This window comes from Orcinus orca, chromosome 6 (genome assembly GCF_937001465.1).
Source record: "Orcinus orca chromosome 6, mOrcOrc1.1, whole genome shotgun sequence".
Lineage (NCBI taxonomy): Eukaryota > Metazoa > Chordata > Mammalia > Artiodactyla > Delphinidae > Orcinus > Orcinus orca.
In genome coordinates this window covers 73,631,552-73,653,502 of record NC_064564.1, presented here as the reverse complement: position 1 = coordinate 73,653,502, position 21,951 = coordinate 73,631,552, and the positions used below count along the sequence as shown (strand labels likewise).

The 21,951-nt window shown below is 38.1% G+C and overlaps 1 protein-coding gene across 2 annotated transcripts in view; it reads right to left on the bottom strand.

Moving 5' to 3' along the window:
* GDA (guanine deaminase) overlaps positions 1 to 21,951 on the bottom strand; it is a 135,096-nt gene that overhangs the window by 13,483 nt on the left and 99,662 nt on the right. For both annotated transcript variants that reach the window (XM_004276388.4, XM_033440180.2), the window contains exon 11: positions 2,234 to 2,380. In XM_004276388.4, the coding sequence (XP_004276436.1) occupies positions 2,234 to 2,380 (147 nt within the window). The remainder of the gene's footprint in view (positions 1 to 2,233; positions 2,381 to 21,951) is intronic.

The following is a 21,951-nucleotide window of genomic DNA, read 5'->3' as shown; positions in this document are numbered from 1 at the left end:
AGATAGAAGCATGCATGAAAGAAAGGTCAACTGGAGTGCAGCATTACTTCCTTGAATTTTTACATGTATTTGCTGTATTCTGGCACTGTCAGAATACAGTCCTATGTGAAAATATTAGACACCATATTCCTGTTAGACAATACCCACTACGTTATATTTCTAGGTATGGATATCCAGAAGTCTTTTGGCAATGCTCTAAGCACAGATTTAGAAATCTTGCTTGTTCTTAAATGGTTATTTAAAAGGGCAACTCTTTTATTCTCAGAAAAGAAAAAGATTTTTTTAGCTAAAGAGTTCTTAAAGAGGTGCAAACATAATTAGAAATGTTAAAAGTGGTCAGGTGACTTCCACTGATGGTGGGGGGAAGAACTGAATGTAATAGAAAATCACTGGAAATTTTCTCCTCCTTCATCGATTACACTCTACTTCGTTTTTCCCTTGACAAACAGCATGACAAACGTGAGTTTTTGATGACTGTATTCAACATAAAACTGTGTGTTTAATAGGCCAGATAACCAGGTTCATTTGCCAGGAATTGATGGTATTATATATATATATAAATTAACTGGACTGTTTGTTAGAACCTGGGGAGTTCAGGTATGAACTAACCAAAAAAAACCACAGCTACTGTCAGTGAATTGTAAATTGATCTAAATTCACATTATTTCAGAGAGGCCTAGCTGGGCTGGTAAGCAACTCAAATGCATTTTAGGAAATGCAGTTTTACTGTCTTTGGAGCAAATGTTGGCTCTGTGAAGGTGATTTATGCACATCTTGATCTTGAGAGTGAATGTAAAGCGGGGAAGATGGCAACTTTAAACAGGGATGCATTCATCTCATTCACTCAGACTCTTGTAGAGACACAAGCTGAGAAGAAATTTCATAACAGCGGCCCAGAAAATAGATTTGAAAGCTATACGGTAAGGTAGAAATGATTTGGTAAGCACCCCATGCCGGCCTGGTCGCATACAGGATCCTGATGAAACAACTCACAGAGAGCCTAGAATAAAAAAAGCACTATTTAAATACAAGTAATTTACACCATGAAAATCAGATGGTAGGACAACTCAGATGTGAAAACGGGGGTGGGGTAGGGAGTGTCACACTTGTTTAAAGAACAGAACTTTTAAAACTTGGAACTTTAGAAAATGAAATCATAAGACTGGGGGAAATGCAAAGCACATGACCTTTGCTTTCTTTCTTGAAATGTTCTTTATGGCATTCATCATAGCCCAGAACATTCAGAGAAGAGCCAGGAAGTTTCTCTTCCCAGGATACCCTGGCCTCCATCATACTTCATCTATAAGATCTAGGGTATATATCGTAAATATAAAAATATTAAAATATATTAAAAATATACGCCTGTCTTAAGATCTATGTTTTTCTCACTAACTACCTAAGGTTTCATGATATGTTTACCATCATCCATCCAGATTATACTATAATACTTAAAGTGACAGAGAGCAATACAGTTACCACTTTCTATTTTTTCAGTAAAAATACAGTTACATGTGAGAACTGGGAAAAGGTGATGAACAATATTTGCATATCAGTCAACTATACTTCTCCATCTTTCTCCTTTGAAAGAGGCTTGGGTAATTAGTGTACTTAAGTATATAAACAAAATACATAGTCTAAGCCAGGATTTATACAGGAAGATATTGCAGTGGAAGGCGGTGGGTAACACCCTGCACTCTCGCATCAGATTTTCTGGATTCAAATCATGGCACACTGTAGCTTGACAGGTGTGTAAGCCTCACTCAGGTACCTTGTTGGTAAAATGGAATTAATAGTGGTTCTGAGGATTAAATAACAGCATCCATAAAGCATGTTGCATAGTGCCTATCACATGGTAAGGGCCCAATAAGTCTTGGCCATTATTGTTATTATTACTACTTAAGCCAATAGAGAGCATGTTACTTGACTCAGTGGAAAAAAACTGATTAAAGAACTCGTATGCATGTGACCAATGCAAGTATCCATTAAAACAATTAATATGATAATTGCATACTGAACATCTCTTCTGCCAAAAACAGGGAACTTGCTTAAAGAATGATGCCTCCACCACATGCTTGAACATGTACTTGCTAAGTTTTGGTTATATTATATGAGATGCAACAGTCATGAATATGGGGGTGCCTGCTGATGCCACTATCACGAGCCTTCACACTGCAGCAAAGGACACATTGGCATGGTTGTATGTACATCGTGTGAGAAATAAAATGCTCATTACCTTGGCTGCCTCCAAGAGTAGCTAGTCTGAAGACCTCTTTGAGGGTGAGGCTTTTCGCATTTATCTTATTAACTGAAAGCACGTTGGAAACCATCACTGCTCTTCTGATTGCATCAAGCATGGAAGATGAATAACCACCAGCCACATCTGTGGTAGATAAAATAAAGCCAAAACAGTAACTTTATGAGATAAATGGAATGTTAGGTATATAGGATTTTTCCTGTTTTTAATGACAGATATTCACTCTTTAATATACTTCAAAGAAAAGATCTTATCTATAAACACAGAATAGACACAGACTAACATTTAAAGGAGTTCAAAACCTGCAGTTAGTATCAAATGTATACTTGTATTAGTTTTCTAGGGCTGCTGCAACAAATTACCACAGATGTGGTAGTTTAAAACAGCAGAAATTCATTCTCACACAGTTTCGGAGGGCAGAAGTCTTAAAGTGTTGGCAGGGCCACCAACCCTACAAAGGCTCTAGGGAAGAATCTTTTCTAGTTTCGTCCATTTTCTGGCAACTCCTGGCGTTCCTCGGCTTGTGGCAGTATAACTCCAATGTCTGCCTCCATCTTCAAATGGCCTTCTTCCCTCTGTGTCTTTATGTACCTCTCATTGTCTCTCTTATAAGGACATTCGTTACTGGATTCACCTTAATTCAGAATGACTTCATCTTGAGATCCTTACCTTAATTACATGTGCAAAGACCTTTATTACAAATAAGGCTACACTTACATGTTCCTGGTAGACATCTCTTTTTTGGGGAGGTGGTAGGGCGAGCACAGTTCAACCCAGTACAATGCCCAAATGTTTAATAAAGCTAAGAGAAAAAACATCTCGGAATATTCCCTAAACTCAAATAAATAAAAATAATCTCACAGCTCTATGCTCTAAAAACTTGACCTATTTTAATTCTGATGAGAACTTTGAGAATTAAAAAGCTACTTTATATTTTTTTCAGGGAGAGCTTTTAGAATGACCTATATATTCTGGAAAATTGGTGTAATAAATGAGCAATGCTGATATAGACAGCTTTATATTTGTCCCTGGCATCATTAGATGAGGAATGAGATCTTTATAGTGATTTAAATAAGTCCCTAATCATAATTAAATTGAAATACTACCTTTGACAAGAATGAATATAGAAGTTATTTAATGAGTTTATATAAATGTCAAGTAAGTTTACATGTTTTATTAGAGGAAAAGTACATCTATAGCTTATAAAATACACTTTATATTTCAAGGGTTCCTTCTGTCATGTCTAGGAAGACATATATAATTGTTAGTGCCTATATATATTGCAAAGATAAAAAATAATAGCCTATTAAATAATAATCCTAGATTGCAGTTTAATTTTATGTTCAACTGCCTTACATGTCTTTAGATAAACTTATATGATTTTTTTTAAATACTTTTCTTTAGCCAGGATAGTATTGCCAGAAGATCATCCAGTTCCTTGACAACTTTTACTCATCGACTTAGTTAGTCCACTTTAATATACAGTAACCATCAATTAGCCTTTCATTTTATCATAGCATCAAACTAAGAAAACAAATACAATTTGGGAATAATGCACATTAAGCTTTGAAATATTTTGTCTACTGATTCTTTATTACCAGAACAAAGAAAGTGTTCAGTCTAAAAGAATAAAATGCTATCACTACATAATATGGAAATATGTAAAGATTGAATATATATTTCAAAATATGTGGGTGAAGAGTGGAAGGAAACAGAAAAAAAGCAATGCTCTTAGGATGGTGTGAAGATGGAAGATTTAAATACTTGCAGTTATAAAAACAGGTTTTATAAAATATGACAGAAAGTAGTCTTTTCCTCAGTATCTAACCAGAACTATACATTTACAAAGAATAAGGATAGATTAGGAAATAATGCTATGTAATTTCCTGAGAAAATTTTGAGAGCCATCTTATGTTGCTGACTTATAAGATGACTTAATCATCCTTTATTCTTCTGGATGTTGTTAATGAAGTAGCTTCCAACATGGAACAATACTGGGCAGATGAAAGAATGAACCCTGGACCACACAAACGATGATATTTAGTCAGAACCATATGTGTAAGACTCAAGCTTTTCTTCGAAGAATTTCCAGCATGATACTAACTTCCCGATCCCTGCCCTGCCCAGTGAGCTAAGCCCGGGAGGCTTCTTCTTCCCTCCATAGCACATGTAATGTAGGTAGAATCCACGCTTTATCTGTAACAAGAGGCAGAGTGATAGGCTGGAAAAAGAAACGGTGAACTTCCACATTTTACCGACCTGGTTTTAAACTGTGGATTTGGACTGGTTTTTGGTTTGTTGACCTTTGATTGTTACTCAGTACTTATGACCCTCAATTTTCTCAGAAAATAGAAATAACATCATTTATCTTAACAGTTGCTGAGAAAATCTAGTTAAATAATATAAGTGCTGGGGAATGAGGACCAAAGGGTAGAGACTGCATGGGAGAATGGTGGAGGGAAGAAAATGGGTGCTTTTTCTCAGAAAATCTGTTCCCTAACCCCATGCCACCTCTACTATCATGAAAAAGAGTGGCACTATCACTTCTTTGCCAGAGTCAAGATAAGGATATTATTTATTACAAGAAGAAGCTAAGAAAACTGTATAAGAGTAAAAACTTGAGCAAGAGGGCAATAGAAAAATAAAAGGAAGTAATTTTACATGTGTGTGTTCATCTTATGCATTCATCCATTTACTGACAAATTTACTAAGCACCTTCTTTGTGCCTGATTTATTTAAGCACTCATAAATGAAAGTTACAGGTTCCACATGAGCTTACTATCTAGTGGAGGAGAAGGAAAAGAGACATAAACAAATATTAACTATAAACTGTGTTCAGTTAGTGATAAAGAAAATGGAGGTAGAACGCCCATTTATTTACTTATTGTCAAATAGGTAAATAAACAAATTTTATTAGCTAGAGTAATTTTTTTTCTTCAGCATCTTTATTGGAGTATAATTGCTATACAATGTTATATTCGTTTCTGCTGTACAACAAAGTAAATCAGCTATATGCACACACATATCCCCATATCCCCTCCCACTTAAGCCTCCCTCCAACCCTCCTTATCCCACCCCTCTAGGTGGTCACAAAGCACCGAGCTGATCTCCCTGTGCTATGCAGTTGCTTCCCACTAGCTATCTATTTTACACTTGGTAGTGTATATATATCAATGCTACTCTCTCACTTTGTCCCAGCTTACCCTTCCCCCCCCACAGGTCCTCAAGTCCATTCTCTACATCTGCATCTTTATTCCTGTCCTGCCCCTACCCTAGGTTCTTCAGAACCATTTTTTTTTTTTAGATTCCATATATATGTGTTAGCATACGGTATTTGTTTTTCACTTTCTGACTTCACACTGTATGACAGACTCTAGGTCCATCCACCTCACTACAAATAACTCAATTTCGTTTCTTTTTATGGCTGAGTAATATTCCATTGTATATATGTGCCACATCTTCTTTATCCATTCATCTGTCAACAGACACTTAGGTTGCTTCCATGTCCTGGCTATTGTAAATAGTGCTGCAATGAACATTGTGGTACATGACTCTTTTTGAATTATGGTTTTCTCAGGGTATATGCCCAATAGTGGGATTGCTGGGTCATACGGTAGATCTATTTTTAATTTTTTAAGGACCCCCTCATACTGTTCTCCATAGTGGCTGTATCAATTTACATTCCCACCAAAAGTGCAAGAGGGTTCCCTTTTCTCCACACCCTCTCCAGCATTTACTGTTTGTAGATTTTTTGATGATGACCATTCTGACTGGTGTGAGGTGATACATCATTGTGGTTTTGATTTGCATTTCTTTAATGATTAGTGATGTTGACCATCCTTTCATGTGTTTGTTGGCAATCTGTATACCTTCTTTGGAGAAATGTCTATTTAGGTCTTGTGCCCGTTTTTGGATTGAGTTGTATGGGTTTTTTTTTTTTTTATATTGAGCTGCATGAGCGGCTTGTATATTTTGGAGATTAATCCCTTGTCAGTTGCTTTGTTTGCAAAAATTTTCTCCCATTCTCAGGGTTGCCTTTTCATCTTGTTTATGGTTTCATTTGCTGTACAAAAGCTTTTAAGTTTCATTAGGTCCCATTTGTTTGTTTTTGTTTTTATTTCCATTACTCTAGGAAGTGGGTCAAAAAGGATCTTGCTTTATGTCATAGCGTGTTCTGCCTGTGTTTTCCTCTAAGAGTTTTATACTTTCTGGCCTTACATTTAGGTCTTTCATCCATTTTGAGTTTATTTTTCTGTATAGTGTTAGGAAGTATTCTAATTTCCTTCTTTTACATGTAGCTGTCCACTATTCCCAGCACCACTTATTGAAGAGACCGTCTTTTCTCCATTGTATATTCTTGCCTTCCATATCAAAGATAAGGTGACCACATGTGTGTGGATTTATCTTTCTATCGTGTTCCATTGATCTATATTTCTGTTTTTGTGCCAGTACCATACTGTCTTGATTACTGTAGCTTTCTACTATAGTCTGAAGACGGGGAGCCTGATTCCTCCAGCTCTGATTTGTTTCTCAAGATTGCTTTGGCTATTTGGGTATTTTGTGTTTCCATACAAATTGTGAAATTTTTTATTCTAGTTCTGTGAAAAATGCCATTGGTAATTTGATAGGGATTGCACTGAATCTGTAGATTGCTTTGGGTAGTAGAGTCATTTTCACAATATTGATTCTTGCAATCCAAGAACTTGGTATATCTCTCCATCTGTTTGAATCATCTTTAATTTCTTTCATCAGTGTCTTATAGTTTTCTGTACACAGGTCTTTTGTCTGCCTAGGTAGGTTTATTCCAAGGTATTTTATTCTTTTTGTTGCAATAGTAAATGGGAGTGTATTCTTAATTTCCTTTTCAGAGTTTTCATCATTAGTGTATAGGAATGCAAGAGATTTCTGTGCATTAATTTTGTATCCTGCTACTTTACCAAATTCATTGATTAGCTCTAGTAGTTTTCTGGTAGCATCTTTAGGATTCTCTATGTATAGTATCATGTCATCTGCAAACAGTGACAGCTTTACACCTTCTTTTCTGATTTGGATTCCTTTTATTTCTTTTTCTTCTCTGATTGCTGTGTCTAAAACTTCCACAACTATGTTGAATAATAGTGGTGAGAGTGAGCAACCTTGTCTTGTTTCTGATCTTAGTGGAAATGGTTTCAGTTTTTCACCATTGAGGACGATGTTTGCTGTGGGTTTGTCATATATGGCCTTTATTATGTTGAGGAAAGTTCCCTATCTGTCTACTTTCTGGAGGGTTTTTATCATAAATGGGTGTTGAATTTTGTTGAAAGCTTTCTCTGCATCTATTGAGATGATCATATGTTTTTTCTCCTTAAATTTGTTAATATGGTGTATCACGTTGATTGATTTGCGTATATTGAAGAAACCTTGCAATTCTGGGATAAACCCCACTTGATCATGGTGTATGATCGTTTTAATGTGCTGCTGGATTCTGTTTGCTAGTATTTTGTTGAGGATTTTTGCATCTATGTTCATCAGTGATATTAGCCTGTAGTTTTCTTTCTTTGTGACATCTTTGTCTGGTATTGGTATCAGGGTGATGGTGGCCTTGTAGAATGAGTTTGGGAGTGTTCCTCCTTCTGGTATATTTTGGAAGAGTTTGAGAAGGATAGGTGTTGGCTCTTCTATAAATGTTTTATAGAATCTGCCTGTGAAGCCATCTGGTCCTGGGCTTTTGTTTGTTGGAAGATTTTTAATCACAGTTTCAATTTTAGTGCTTGCGATTGGTCTGTTTATATTTTCTATTTCTTCCTGGTTCAGTCTCTGAAAGTTGTGCTTTTCTAAGAAATTATCCATTTCCTCCAGGTTGTCCATTTTATTGGCATATAGTTCCTTGTAGTAATCTCTCATGATCCTTTGTATTTCTGCAGTGTCAGGTGTTACTTCTGCTTTTTTATTTCTAGTTTGTTGATTTGAGTCTTCTCCCTTTTTTTCTTGGTGAGTATGACTAATGGCTTATCAATTTTGTTTATCTTCTCAAAGAACCAGCTTTTAGTTTTATTGATCTTCGCTATTGTTTCCTTCTTTTTCATTTGTTTTTGATATGATCTTTATGATTTTTTTCCTTCTGCTAACTTTGGGTTTTCTTTTGTTCTTCTCTAATTGCTTTAGGTGTAAGGTTAGGTTGTCTGAGATATTTCTTGTCTCTTAAGGTAGGGATATATTGCTAAAAACTTCCCTCTTAGAACTGCTTTTGCTGCATCCCACAGGTTTTGGGTCGTCGTGTTTTCACTGTCATTTGTTTCTAGTTTTTTTTTTTTTTTCCTCTTTGGTTTATTCAGTGATCACTTGGTTATTTCCTAGTGTAATGTTTAGCCTCCAGTGTTTGTATTTTTTACAGATTTTTTCCTGTAATTGATACCTAGTCTCATAGCATTGTGGTCAGAAAAGATACTTGATACGATTTCAATTTTCTTAAATTTACCAAGGCTAGATTTGCGACCCAGGATATGATCTATCCTGGAGAATGTTCCATGAGCGCTTGAGAAGAAAGTGTATTCTGTTGGATGGAATTTCCTATAAATATCAATTAAGTCCATCTTATTTAATGTATCAATAAAAGCTTGTGTTTCCTTATTTATTTTCATCTTGGATGATCTGTTCATTGGTGAACGTGGGGTGTTAAAGTCCCCAACTATGTTTGTGTTACTGTTGATTTCCCCTTTTATGGCTGTTAGCATTTGCCTTAAGTATTGAGGTGCTCCTATGTTGGGTGCATAAATATTTACAATTGTTATATCTTCTTGGATTGATCTTTTGATCATTATATAGTGTTTTTCTTTTTCTCTTTTAATAGTCTTTATTTTGAAGTCTTTTTTGTCTGATAAGAGAATTGCTACTTCAGTTTTCTTTTGATTTCCATTTGCATGGAATATCTTTTTCCATCCCCTCATTTGCAGTGCGTATGTGTCCCTAGGTCTGAAGTGGGTCTCTTTTAGACAGCATATATATGGGTCTTGTTTTGGTATCCATTCAGCCAGTCTGTGTCTTTTGGTTGGAGCATTTAATCCATTTACGTTTATGGTAATTATCAATATGTATGTTCCTATTACCACTTTCTTAATTGTTTTTGTTTTTTGTTTGTTTTGTTTTGTTTTTGCGGTATGCGGGCCTCTCACTGTTGTGGCCTCTCCCGTTGCGGATCACAGGCTCCAATGCGCAGGCTCAGTGGCCATGGCTCACAGGCCCAGCTGCTCCACAGCATGTGGGATCTTCCCGGACCGGGGCACAAACCCGTGTCCCCTGCATTGGCAGGCAGACTCTCAGCCACTGCGCCACCAGGGAAGCCCTTGGGTTTGTTTTTGTGGGTCTTTTCCTTCTCTTGTGTTTCCTGCCTAGAAAAGTTCCTTTAGCATTTGTTGTAAAACTGGTTTAGTGGTGCTGAATTCTCTTAGCTTTTGCTTGTCTGTAAAGCTTTTAATTTCTCCATCAAATCTGAATGAGATCCTTTCTGGGAATATTGGTTGTCGGTTTTCCCCTTTCATCACTCTAAATATGTCCTACCACTCCCTTCTGGCTTGCAGAGTTTCTGCGGAAAAATCAGCTGTTAGGCTTATGGGATTCCCTTGTATATTATTTTTTGCTTTTCCCTTGCTGCTTTTAATATTTTTTCTTTGTATTTAATTTTTGATAGTTTGATTAATATGTGTCTTGGCATGTTTCTCCTTGTATTTATATTGTATGGGACTCTCTGCACTTCCTGGAGTTGACTATTTCTTTTCCCATATTAGGGAAGTTTTCAACTATAATCTTTTCATATATTTTCTCAGTCCCTTTCTTTTTCTCCTCTTTTTCTGGGACCCGTAGAATTCAAATGTTGGTGCATTTAGTGTTGTCCCAGATGTCTCTGAGACTGTCCACAATTCTTTTCATTCTTTTTTCTTTATTTTGCCCTGTGGTAGTTATTTCCACTCTTTTACCTTCCAGGTCACTTATCCGTTTCTCTTCCTCAGTTATTCTGCTATTGATTCCTTCTAGAGAATTTTTAATTTCATTTATTGTGTTGTTCATCACAACACAATGTTTGTTTGTTCTTTAGTTCGTCTAGGTTCTTAAACGTTTCTTGTATTTTCTCCATTCTGTTTGCAAGACTTTGGATCATCTTTACTACCATTACTCTGAATTCTTTTTCAGGTAGACTGCCTGTTTCCTCTTCATTTGTTTGGTCTGGTGGGTTTCTGCTTTGCTTCTTCATCTTCTGCGTATTCCTCTGTCTTCTCATTTTGCTTAACTGTGTTTGGGGTCTCCTTTTTGCTGGCTGCAGGTTAGCAGTTCCTGGTTTTTTGGTGTCTGCCCGCACTTGGTAAGGTTGGTTCTGTTGGTTGTGTATGCTTCCTGGTGGAGGGGACTGGTGCCTGTGTTCCAGTCGATGAGGCTCCCTCTTGTCCTTCTAGTGGGCAGGACTGTGTCCGGTCGTGTGTTTTGGGGTGTCTGTGACCTTATTATGATCTTAGGCAACCTCTATGCTAATGGGTGGCGTTGTGTTCTTACTAGTTGGTTTGCATAGAGTGTCCAGCACTGGAGCTTGCTAGTTGTTGAGTGGAGCTGGGTCTTAACATTGAGACAGAGCTCTGGGAGAGCTCTCATCAATTGATATTACATGGAGCTGTGAGGCCTCTGGTGGTCCAGTGTGCTGAACTCAGCTCTCCCACCTCAGAGGCCCAGGCCTGATACCTGGCTGGAGCACCATGACCCTGTTAGGCACACGGCTCAGAAGAAAAGTGAGGGGAGGGAGGCAGGGAGGGAGGGAGAGGGAGAGGGAGGGGGGGAGAGACAGAGAGGGAGGGAGGGAGGGAGGGAGGGGGGAGAGACAGAGAGAGAGAGAGAGAAGAAGAGGAGAAGAAAAGAAAGTTATTAAAATAAAAATATATTAAAATTTAAAAAGTTTTAACGTAATAAAGAAGAGCAACCAAACCAATAAACAAATCCACCAGTGATAACAAGCACTAAAAATTATACTAAGATAAACATAAAAATCAGAAATTAGTCTGACTCATACAGCAAACCCCAAGTCTCCAGTTGCTCCCAAAGTCCACCGCCTCAGTTTTGGGATGATTTGTTGTCTATTCTGGCATTGCTCAGGTGCAGGGTACATCAAGTTGATGGTGGAGATTTAATCTGCTGCTCCTGAGGCTTCTGGGAGAGATCGCCCTTTCTCTTGTTTGTTTGCACAGCTCCTGAGGTTCAGGTTTGGATTTGGCCCCACGTCTGCATGTACGTCACCCTCTGGCATCTGTTCTTCACCCAGACAGGAGGGGGTTAAAGGAGCGGCTCATTGGGGGGCTCTGGCTCACTCAGGCCGGGGGGAGGGAGGGGTATGGAATGTGGGGCGAGCCTGTGGTGGCAGAAGCCAGCATGACGTTGCAACAGCCTGAGGCGCGCTATGCGTTCTCCCGGGGAAGTTGTCCCTGGATCACAGGAACCTGGCAGTGGCAGGCTGCACCGCCTCCCAGGAGGGGAGGTGTGGACAGTGACCTGTGCTTGCACACAGGCTTCCTGGTGTCTGCAGCAGCAGCCTTAGCATTTCATGTCCATCACTGGTGTCCATGCTGATAGACGCAGCTTGCACCTATCTCTGGAGCTCATTTAGGGGGTGCTCTGCCTTCTGTGGGCAGACAGGGAAGGAATCCCCTCTCCTCACACACCCCAAAACAATGGTCTCTTGCCTCTTAGGCAGGTTCAGACATTTTCCCCGACGCCCTCCCGGCTTGCTGTGTCACACTAGCACTCTCAGGCTGTGTTCACACAGCCAACCCCAGTCCTCTCCCTGGGGTCTGACCTCCAAAGCCCAAGCCCCACCAGCCCCGGCGGGTGAGCAGACACTGGTGAGTGCCGGTCGGCATGGATCCTCTGTGCGGGAATCTCTCCGCTTTGCCCTCTGCACCCCTGTTGCTGCGCTCTCCTCCGTGGCTCCAAAGCTTCCCCCTGCCCACCCACCCCCCATCTCCTCCAGTGAAGGGGCTTCCTAGTGTGTGGAAGCTCTTCCTCCTTCACAGCTCCCTCCCAGAGGTGCAGGTCCTGTCCCTATTCTTTTGTCTCTGGTTTTTCTTTTTTTTCTTTTGCCCTACCCAGGTACGTGGGGAGTTTCTTGCCTTTTGGGAAGTCTGGGGTCTTCTGCCAGCATTTAGTAGGTGCTCTGTAGGAGTTGTTCCACATGTAGGTGTATTTTTGATGTATTTGTGGGGAGGAAAGTGATCTCCACGTCTTACTCCTCCACCATCTTGAAGGTCCTCCAGAAAGCCCATTTAGACAGGATGGTCAGAGAAAACCTTGTTAAGTCAATGACATTTAAACCTGGACAAAAACGAGAACTCAGCCATGTTTAGAGAGACGTAAAGGGTATTCCAGGCTGAGGAACAGAAGGCACAAAGGTCTTTTGACAGAAGGGAGTGTGATTCATAGAGGGGATTAAAAGATAGCACTGTAGGGAGGAGAGAGTAGTGCGAGGTGAGGCTGGGAGATGGAGAGGTGTCACAGCATGCAGAACTTTGTGGCCTTGTAAAGAGGTTTGCATATTCAAAATCCCACTGAAGGTGATAATCAGGAAGGAGTGAAATGGTCATATTTTCATTGTGATACTTTTTTTTTTTTGCTGTACGCGGGCCTCTCACTGTTGCGGCCTCTCCTGTTGTGGAGCACAGGCTCCGGACGTACAGGCTCAGCGGCCATGGCTCACGGGCCCAGCCGCTCCGCGGCATGTGGGATCCTCCCAGACCGGGGCACAAACCCATGTCCCCTGCATGGGCAGGCAGACTCTCAACCACTGCGCCACCAGGGAAGCCCTCATTGCGATACTTTTGAAGAGAGGAGACTGGATTAGAAGGCCCCAGGATGAATATGAGACTGATTAGGAAGCTAATGCAGGAGTTCAGGAGGTAATGGCAGCTTGCATCAGGTGGTGGTAGCTGATGAGGGAAAAGAGGATGGATTCAGGAGATATTAAGAAGTCATGAGGCTGGATATTGTACTGGCTTAAACATGGGGAAGAGGTGAGGGAGAAGGTCCCCAAAACAATGCCCAAGGTTTTACTTTGAGAAATTGAATTCTCTGAGAAGGAGAGGCATTTAAGAGAACCAGGCTTAAATGTGTTTGAGGGTATAATGAAGTTTGGGGATTCTATGAGGAGGGGTCAAAGATAAAGGAGAAAGTAAGCAATTGAAAATACAGGTTTGGAATTCAAAGAGGAGTCTGCGCTGGATATAAAAATCTGAGTCATCTGCATATATGTAATCATGTAAAGCCATGATTGCAGATGATAACTCCTAAGAAGAAAGTGAAAAGAGGAGAGAGCCTAGGACTGAGCCTTGAGGAAAGCTTTTGAATAGCCAGGAAGAGAAGGGACCTTTAGCAAAGATGGAGAAGGGACCTTTAGCAAAGATGAAGAAGGGCAGGCAAGAGAGGAAGAAGAGAACCTAAAACAGTGTGGTTTCACTGAATCGAAGGTAAGATTGTTAGGACAAGGAGAAGTCCAGTGTGTTAAGGACAGACTGGTGTCCTTTGGAGTTGGCAGCAAAAGAGATCACAGTGGTAACAGCTCAGGGGAGAAAGGACAAGGTTCGTTACTATGGAGGGTGGTAAGAAGCCAGGCTGAAGTGGGTGGAGGAATGAAAGAGTGCCTAGGAAGTGGTAGCAGTGTGGGTACCCACTCATCGAAGAGGTTTTGCTGTGAAGGGGAACAGAGAGGTGGGGCAGGAGCCAGAAAAGGATGTCTAATTAAGAGAGAGGTTTTCTTCATGTCTTTGCTTAAAAGATCAGGAGATACTAGAGAATGTTTGTATCCTGAAAGAATGATCCAGTAGGGAGGAGATAACAATGATGCAGGAGAGTTAGTGACCAGTGGAATTAATTTATTGAGATCATGGGAGAGGAGAAAGTACAGAACACACCTCAGAGTATTTTAGTTTTTGCCTTAGATTTGAAGAGAATTTTTTTTCAGCTATAGCAAGGAAAAGAAGAGAAAATGGAAGCAGATGGAGGAAGGTATGTAAATTTGGTGGTGGGGAACATGTAGGTAGGGCTTCTGATTGTTTCTGTTTTCTCAAAGACTTATGAGATAAGGCCATTAGCTGGAAGTGAGGAGGGTATGATTTGGGATTAAGAGTTCAGGAAGAAATGAGATAAGTCTGTCTTGGAATATGGGGACATATTAGAGGAACATAATTGTCTATTTGGGTAGGGCCAAGGGCCACTTAGGATTTGAGAGCAACATTTAAAATGAAACCACTAGAAAATTTTTTTCCGGCAACATCCAGCTACTCAGCTGTAAACACTGAGAAGGGGAATAGTTGAGACAACTAAGGGGGTTGGGCTTTTCGAAAGTGAATACAAAGAAAACAAGAGGGACATGAGAAATGAGGAAGTTCCAAGGGAATGATTATAGCGAGTACTCTGGCATCTAAGATACTTAAATCAGGAAGGGAATAATGGATTGTGAAAAAGCATGCAAACATTGGATTGGAATCTGCAAGTTCATCAAAGAATGCTGCTTTGGGATTAAGTGAAGTAAGTTAGAAGGATAGGAATTTGTCCCTAGAAAGTGGAACCCTGGCTCCATATATGTTGTTTTGATGAATTTGTAGGTCTTGTTGATATAAAGTTGTTCCATTTTTTTTTTCAGGTTACTGTTTTTTTGGTAATTTGTTATGTCCTTTTTTTCCTGAGACAAAGAATTTTATACACTTATAATTTTGCTCCCACTTGCCAAATATATCTTCATCCTCTCAACCTTACACATAAACCACAACTTCTCAGTTTCTGTTAAGAAAATCAGAAAGTAGAATAATTTTTAGTACTTGGAAAGTTCTTCTTGCAGCCTGTATATTATTTTAAAATTTTATGATAAAATATTGAAGATGTTCAAATGAGGTAGGGAAAATACCAAAACAGAAGGACCTGACATGCCGTTTCAAAAATAGCATCATACATACACACTACTATATATAAAATAGATAACTAATAAGGACCTACTGTATAGCAAAGGGAACTCTACTCAATGCTCTAATAGCCTATATGGGAAAAGAATCTGAAAAAGTGGATATATGTATATGTATAACTGATTCACTTTGCTGTACACCTGAAACAAGCACAACATTGTAAATCAACTATACTCCAATAAAAATTTTTTTAAAAAAGCATCACATATTCTGGTCCCAGGAACCTCTGCCCAAACAGAGGGAAACACCTTCTTGATTTATGTTGCCATTTTGATTTATTTAAATGTTTTGTTGTTGTTGTTAAGACTTTGTTTTTAGAGCAGTTTAAGACTCATAATAGTCTGATAGTTTTTTAAAAACGATATTACTTTTAACATTGTGTGTATTCTCTCTTGAAATACATTGAGTTTTACTATCACTTTTTAAACTCCTTTACAGTTTTTTCTTGTTCCTGTTTTAAATGATTTTAGCCTTCCCTGACATCCTGTTGTACTATTACTCCTCTATACCATGACCCTTCATTTTGCCTCATCACTCATTGAATGATAAAGATTTTCAACTAATTTCTTCAAAGGGTTCATGGGGAGAATATTTTCCAAACCTTTGTACATCTGAGAATTTTGTTGCCTTCAAACATGAGGGAGAATGTGGTCCAGTATAATATTCTTGAATAACAACTACTTTGTCTCCAAACTCCTGTTCTTGATATTTTGTGGGCCAACAAAAACAACTGCAACCAAATTGGTTTTTGTTTTATTGATAACTGACTTTTCCCCCGCCTCAATGTTTTAGAACTTTTTTTCTTTTTCTTTATAATTCAAATATTTTGCCATAATGAGTTCAATTATGGTTTAGCCTAGAACAGGGTAAGTTCCTGCAATATGACTCTTGGTTCTTTCTTAACCTCAGAAAAGATTTATCCTTCAGAGCTCTTATTATTGCTTCTGTTCCATTAGTTCTGGAACCTTGGTCAGGAAAATCCCATGTGCTGGTGCTGTGCTCTCTGCCCTCCATGTGGATCATGCTCAAACACCCCCTTTGATCTTTGGTCAACTTTGTTTTCCACACCACTGATTTAATTTTCTGCAACAATAATTCTACATCTCATAGCTTTCTATATGGCTTGTTTCTTGCTTTTTAACTGAAGGATAATTAAGATATCATAAAATGCACAGAACTTGTGTTCAGTTTGATGCATGTTAACAATTGCATATAGGCATTTAACTACCTTTCAAGAAAACAAGATATTAAACATTTCCATCACTCCAGCAAGGTCCCTTATGGCCCTTTCCAGTCAATTCCCCTCCCCACACCCACCCCCAAGCCTTGGCAACCACTTTCTGATTTCTGTCATTGTAGGTTAGCTCTGTTGATCCCTGGATTTCATACGAAGGGAACAAACCATACAGTTGTGTGCTCTTTTGTGCCTGGCTTTTTTCACTTAACAAAATTAATTTTAAATTAATTAATTTAAAAAAGTATTTTATTGAAGTATAGTTGATTTACAATGTGTTAATTTCTGCTATACAGCAAAGTAATTCAGTTTACATATATATATATTGTTTTTCATATTCTTTTCTATTATGGTTTATCACAGAATATTGAATAGAGTTCCCTGTGCTATACACTACAACCTTGTTGTTTATCCATTCTAAATGTAATAGTTTGCATCTACTAACCCCAAACTCCCAGTCCATCCCTCTCCCTCCCACCCTCCTCAGCAACCACAGGTCTGTTCTCTATGTCTGTGAGTCTGTTTCTGTTTTGTAGATAGGTTCATTTGTATCATATTTTAGATTCCACACATAAATGATATCATATAGTATTTGTCTTTCTCCTTCTGACTTACTTCACTTGGTATGATAATCTCTAGATAATACCAAATGGCATTATTTCAGTCTTTTTTATGGCTGAATTGTATTCCATTGTATATATGTACCACATCTTCTTTATCTATTCATCTGTCGATAGACTTTTAGATTGCTTCCATGTCTTGGCTATTGTGAATAGTGCTGCTATGAACATAGGGGTGCATGTATCTTTTCGAATTATAGTTTTACCTGGATATATGCCCAGGAGTGGGACTGCTGGATCATATGGCAACTCTATTTTTAGTTTTTTGAGAAACCTCCGTACTGTTCTCCATAGTGGCTGCACTTTACATCCCTACCAATAGTGAAGGAAGGTTGCCTTTTCTCCACACCCTCTCCAGCATTTGTTGTTTGTATATTTTCTGATGACGCCCATTCTAACTGGTGTGAGGTGCTACCTCATTGTAGTTTTGATTTGCATTTCTCTAATAATTAGTGATGTTGAGTATCTTTTCATGTGCCTGTTGGTCATCTTTATGTCTTCTTTGGAGAAATGTCTATTAAGGTCTTCTGCCCATATTTTGATTGGGCTGTTTGTTTTTGTGTGTGTGTTGTTGAGTTGTATGAGCTGTTTATATATTTTGGAAATTAAGCCCTTGTTGGTAGCATCATTTGCAAATGTTTTCTCCCAGTCCATATGTTGTCTTTTCATTGTGTTGATGGTTTCGATTGCTGTACAAAAGCTTGTAAGTTTGATTAGGTCCCATTTGTTTATTTTTACTTTTATTTTTATTTTATTCCTATTGCCTTGCTTTTATTTTTATTGGCCTTGTTTTTATTTCTATTAATATTTGCTTTCTATTTCTATTGACTGACCTAAGAAAACATTGGTGCAACTTATGTCAGAGAATGTTTTGCCTATGTTCTCTTCTAGAAGTTTTATGGTGTCATGTTTCATATTTAAGTCTTTAAGCCATTTTGAGTTTATTTTTGTGTATGGTGTAAGGGTGTGTTCTAACTTCATTGGGTTACATGTGGCTGTCCAACTTTCCCAATACTACTTGGTGAAGTATATTCTTGCCCCCTCTGTCAAAGATTAATTGACTGCAGGTGTGTGGGTTTATTTCTGTGCTTTCTTTTCTGTTCCATTGATACATATGTCTGTTTTTGTGCCAATACCATGCTGTTTTGATTACTGTAACTTTGTAGTATTGTCTGGAGTCTGGGAGGGTTATGCCTCTTTTGTTCTTCTTCCTCAGGATTGTTTGGCAGTTCTGGGTCTTTTATGGTTCCATATAAATTTTAGGATTATTTGTTTTAGTTATGTGAAAAATGTCATGGGTAATTTGATAGGGATCACATTAAATCTGTAGATTGCTTTGGGTAGTATGGCCATTTTAACAATATTAATTCTTCCAATCCAAGAGCATGGGATATCTTTCCATTTCTTTGAATCATCTTCAATTTCCTTTATTAATGTTTTATCATTCTCAGCATGTAAGTCTTTCACCTTCTTGGTCAGGTTTATTCCTAAGTATTTTATTTTTTTGATGGAATTTTAAAAGGGATTTTTTTTTTACATTCCCTTTCTCTTATTTTGAGTATGAACAAATGCAACTGATTTCTTTAAGTTGATCTTGTATCCTGCTACCTTGCTGAATTTATCAGTTCTATTAGTTTTTGTGTGGAATCTTTAGGGTTTTCTATATATAATATCTTGTCATCTGCATGTAATGACAATTTTACCTCTTCCCTTACAATTTTTATACCTTTTACTTCTTTTTCTTGTCTGATTGCTGTGGCTAGGACTTCGAATACTGTGTTGAATAGAAGTGGTGAGAGTGGGCATCCTGTCTGGTTCCAGATTTTAGTGGGAAAGCTTTCACCATTTCACCATTGAGTATTATATTGGCTGTGGGTTTGTCATAAATAGCGTTTATTATGTTGAGATATGTTCCCTCTCTACCCACTTTGGTAAGAGTTTTTATCATGAATGGATGTTGAATTTTATCAAATGCTTTTTCTGCATCTTTTGAGATCATCATGTGATTTTTGTCTTTACTTTTGTAGATGTGGTGTATCGCTTTGATTGATTTGCGTATGTTGAACCATCCTTGTGATCCTGGGATAAAAACAACTTGATCGTAGTGTATGATCTCTTTTATGTGTTGTTAGATTTGGTTTGCTAATATTTTGCTGAAAATTTTTGCGTCTATATTCATCAAAGATATTGGCCTGTAATTTTCTATTTTGGTGGTGTCTTTGTCTGGTTTTGCTCTCAGGTGGCTTCACAGAATGTCTTTGACAGTGTTCCCTCCTCTTCAATCCTTTGGAAGAGTTTGAGAAGGATTGGTATAAGTTCTTTGTATGTTTGGTAGATTTCGCCTGTGAAGCCATCTGGTCCTGGACTTTTGTATTATAGGGAGTTTTTTAAAATTACAGATTCTATTTCACTTCTAGTGATCAGTCTGTTCAAATTATCTATTTCTTCTTTATTCAGTTTTGGTAGGCTCTATGTCTCTAGAAACAAGTCCATTCTTCCAGGTTGTTGAATTTGTTGGCATATAATTATTCATAGTATTCTCTTATGGTTTTTTGTATTTCTGTGGTATTGGATATTACTTCTCCTTTTTCATTTCTTATTTTGTTTATATGGGTTCCCTTTTCTTCCTGGTGAGCCTGGCCACAGGTTTGTCAATTTTATTCACCTTTTTGAAGAACCAGCTCTTGGTTTTATTGATCTTTTTTTTCTAATTTTTAATCTCTGTTTTATTTATTTCCTCTCTGATCTTTATTATTTCCTTCCTTCTGTTGACTTTAGCTTTTGTTCTTTTTCTAGTTCTTTTAGGTGGTAGGTTAGGTTGTTTGAGATTTTTCTTGTTTTCTGAGGAAGGTCTGTATTGATATGAATTACCCTCTAATAAACTGTTTTTGCAGCATCCCATAGATTTTATATGGTTATGTTTTCATTGTCATTTGCCTCAAGGTATTTTTTAATTTCCTCTTTGTATTCATTGTTGACCCACTGGTTTTTTAGTAGCATGTTGTTTAGTCTCCATGTAATCATTTTATTCTCATTTCTTTCCTCTGGTTGATTCCTAGTTTCATGTCATTGTGGTCAGAAAAGATGCTTGAAATAATTTCTACACACTTAAATTTATTGAGGCTTGTTTTGTGTCCTAGTATGTGGTAAATCCTAGAGAATGTTCCATGTGCACTTGAAAAGAATATGTATTGTTGTGGGTTTTTTTGGATGTAATGTCCTGAAGATATCAATTAAGTCTATTCTGTTGTATCATTTAGGATCTCAATGTGCCTTATTGATTTTCTGTCTAGAAGATCTGTCCATTGATGTGAGTAGAGTGTTAAAGTCTCATACTATTATTGGATTCCCATCAGTTTTCCCCTTTATGTCTGTTACTATTTGTTTTATGTAGTTGGGTGCTCCTATGTGGGGTGCGTATATGTTGATAAGCGTAATATCCTCTTCTTGTATTGATCCTTCATTATATAGTGTCCTTCTTTTTCTTTATGGCCTTTGTTTTAAAGTCTATTTTGTATGATATTAGTATTGCAGTCCCCAAAAGATGAAATATCTTTTTCCATCCCCTCACTTTCTATCTATGTGTGTTCTTTGCCCTAAAGTGGGTCTCTTGTAAGCAACATATTGTAGGCACTTGTTTTTTTTAATTAATCTGCCACTCTGTGTCTTTTGATTGGAGCATTTAATCCATTGACATTTAACATAATTATTGATAGATATTCATTGCTATTTTAAGCCTTGTTTTCCAGTTGATTTTGTATATCTTCTTTGTCCCTTTTTTGTTTTTCCTTTTATGGTTTGATGATTTCCTTTTATATTACACTTGTGTTCTGGTTTTTTTGGTTTTTGTGAATCTATTGTATGTTTTTTATTTGTTGTTACAACGTTGTTCAAGTATGTTAACCCCTTCCTATATATACTTGCTTTAGACTGATAGTCATATAGGATCAAACACATTCTAAAAGAAAAAAGAATCTACATGTTCTTACTCTCCTACTCCACATTTTATGATTTTGATGTCCTCTTTTACATCTTCATGTTTATTTTTGGCTGTGTTGGGTCTTCATTTCTGCGTGAGGGCTTTCTCTAGTTGCAGCGAGTGGGGGCCACTCTTCCTCGCGGTGCGTGGGCCTCTCACTATCGTGGCCTCTCTTGTTGTGGAGCACAGGCTCCAGACGCGCAGGCTCAGTAGTTGTGGCTCACGGGCCCAATTGCTCTGTGGTATGTGGGATCTTCCCAGAGCAGGGCTCAAACCCGTGTCCCCTGCATTGGCAGGCAGATTCTCAACCACTGCACCACCAGGGAAGCCCCATGTTTATCTTTTTACTGTTCATTGTGGTTATCATCACTTTCACAAACATTTTTTGATTTTTTTTAAATCTGTATACTGGCTTATTTAAGTGACTTATTTCCAGTTGTGATTTTCTCTTTCCTATAGATTCTTGCTTCTTTTCTATTTAGAGAAGACCTTCCACTATTTCTTTTAGGATAGGTTTAGTATTGCTGTGGGGTTTTTTTTAGCTTTTGCTTGTCTTGAGAAATTCTTTGTCTCTCCTTCTATTCTAAATGATAATCTTGCTGGGTAGAGTAACCCAGTTTGCAGATTTTTCCCTTTTAGGACTTTGAATATATCTTGCCACTACCTTCTGGCCTGCAACATTTCTGTTGAGAAATCAGCTGATAGCCTTATGGGGGTTTCTTTATAATTAACTCTGTTTTTCTTTTGCTGCCTTTAGAATCCCCCTCTTTAACTTTTGCCATTTTAATTATAATATGTCTTGGTGTAGTCTGTTTGAGTTCATCTTGTTGGGGACGCCCTGTGCTTCTTGTACCTGCATATCTGTTTCCTTCTTTAGGTTTGGAAGTTTCCAGCCATAA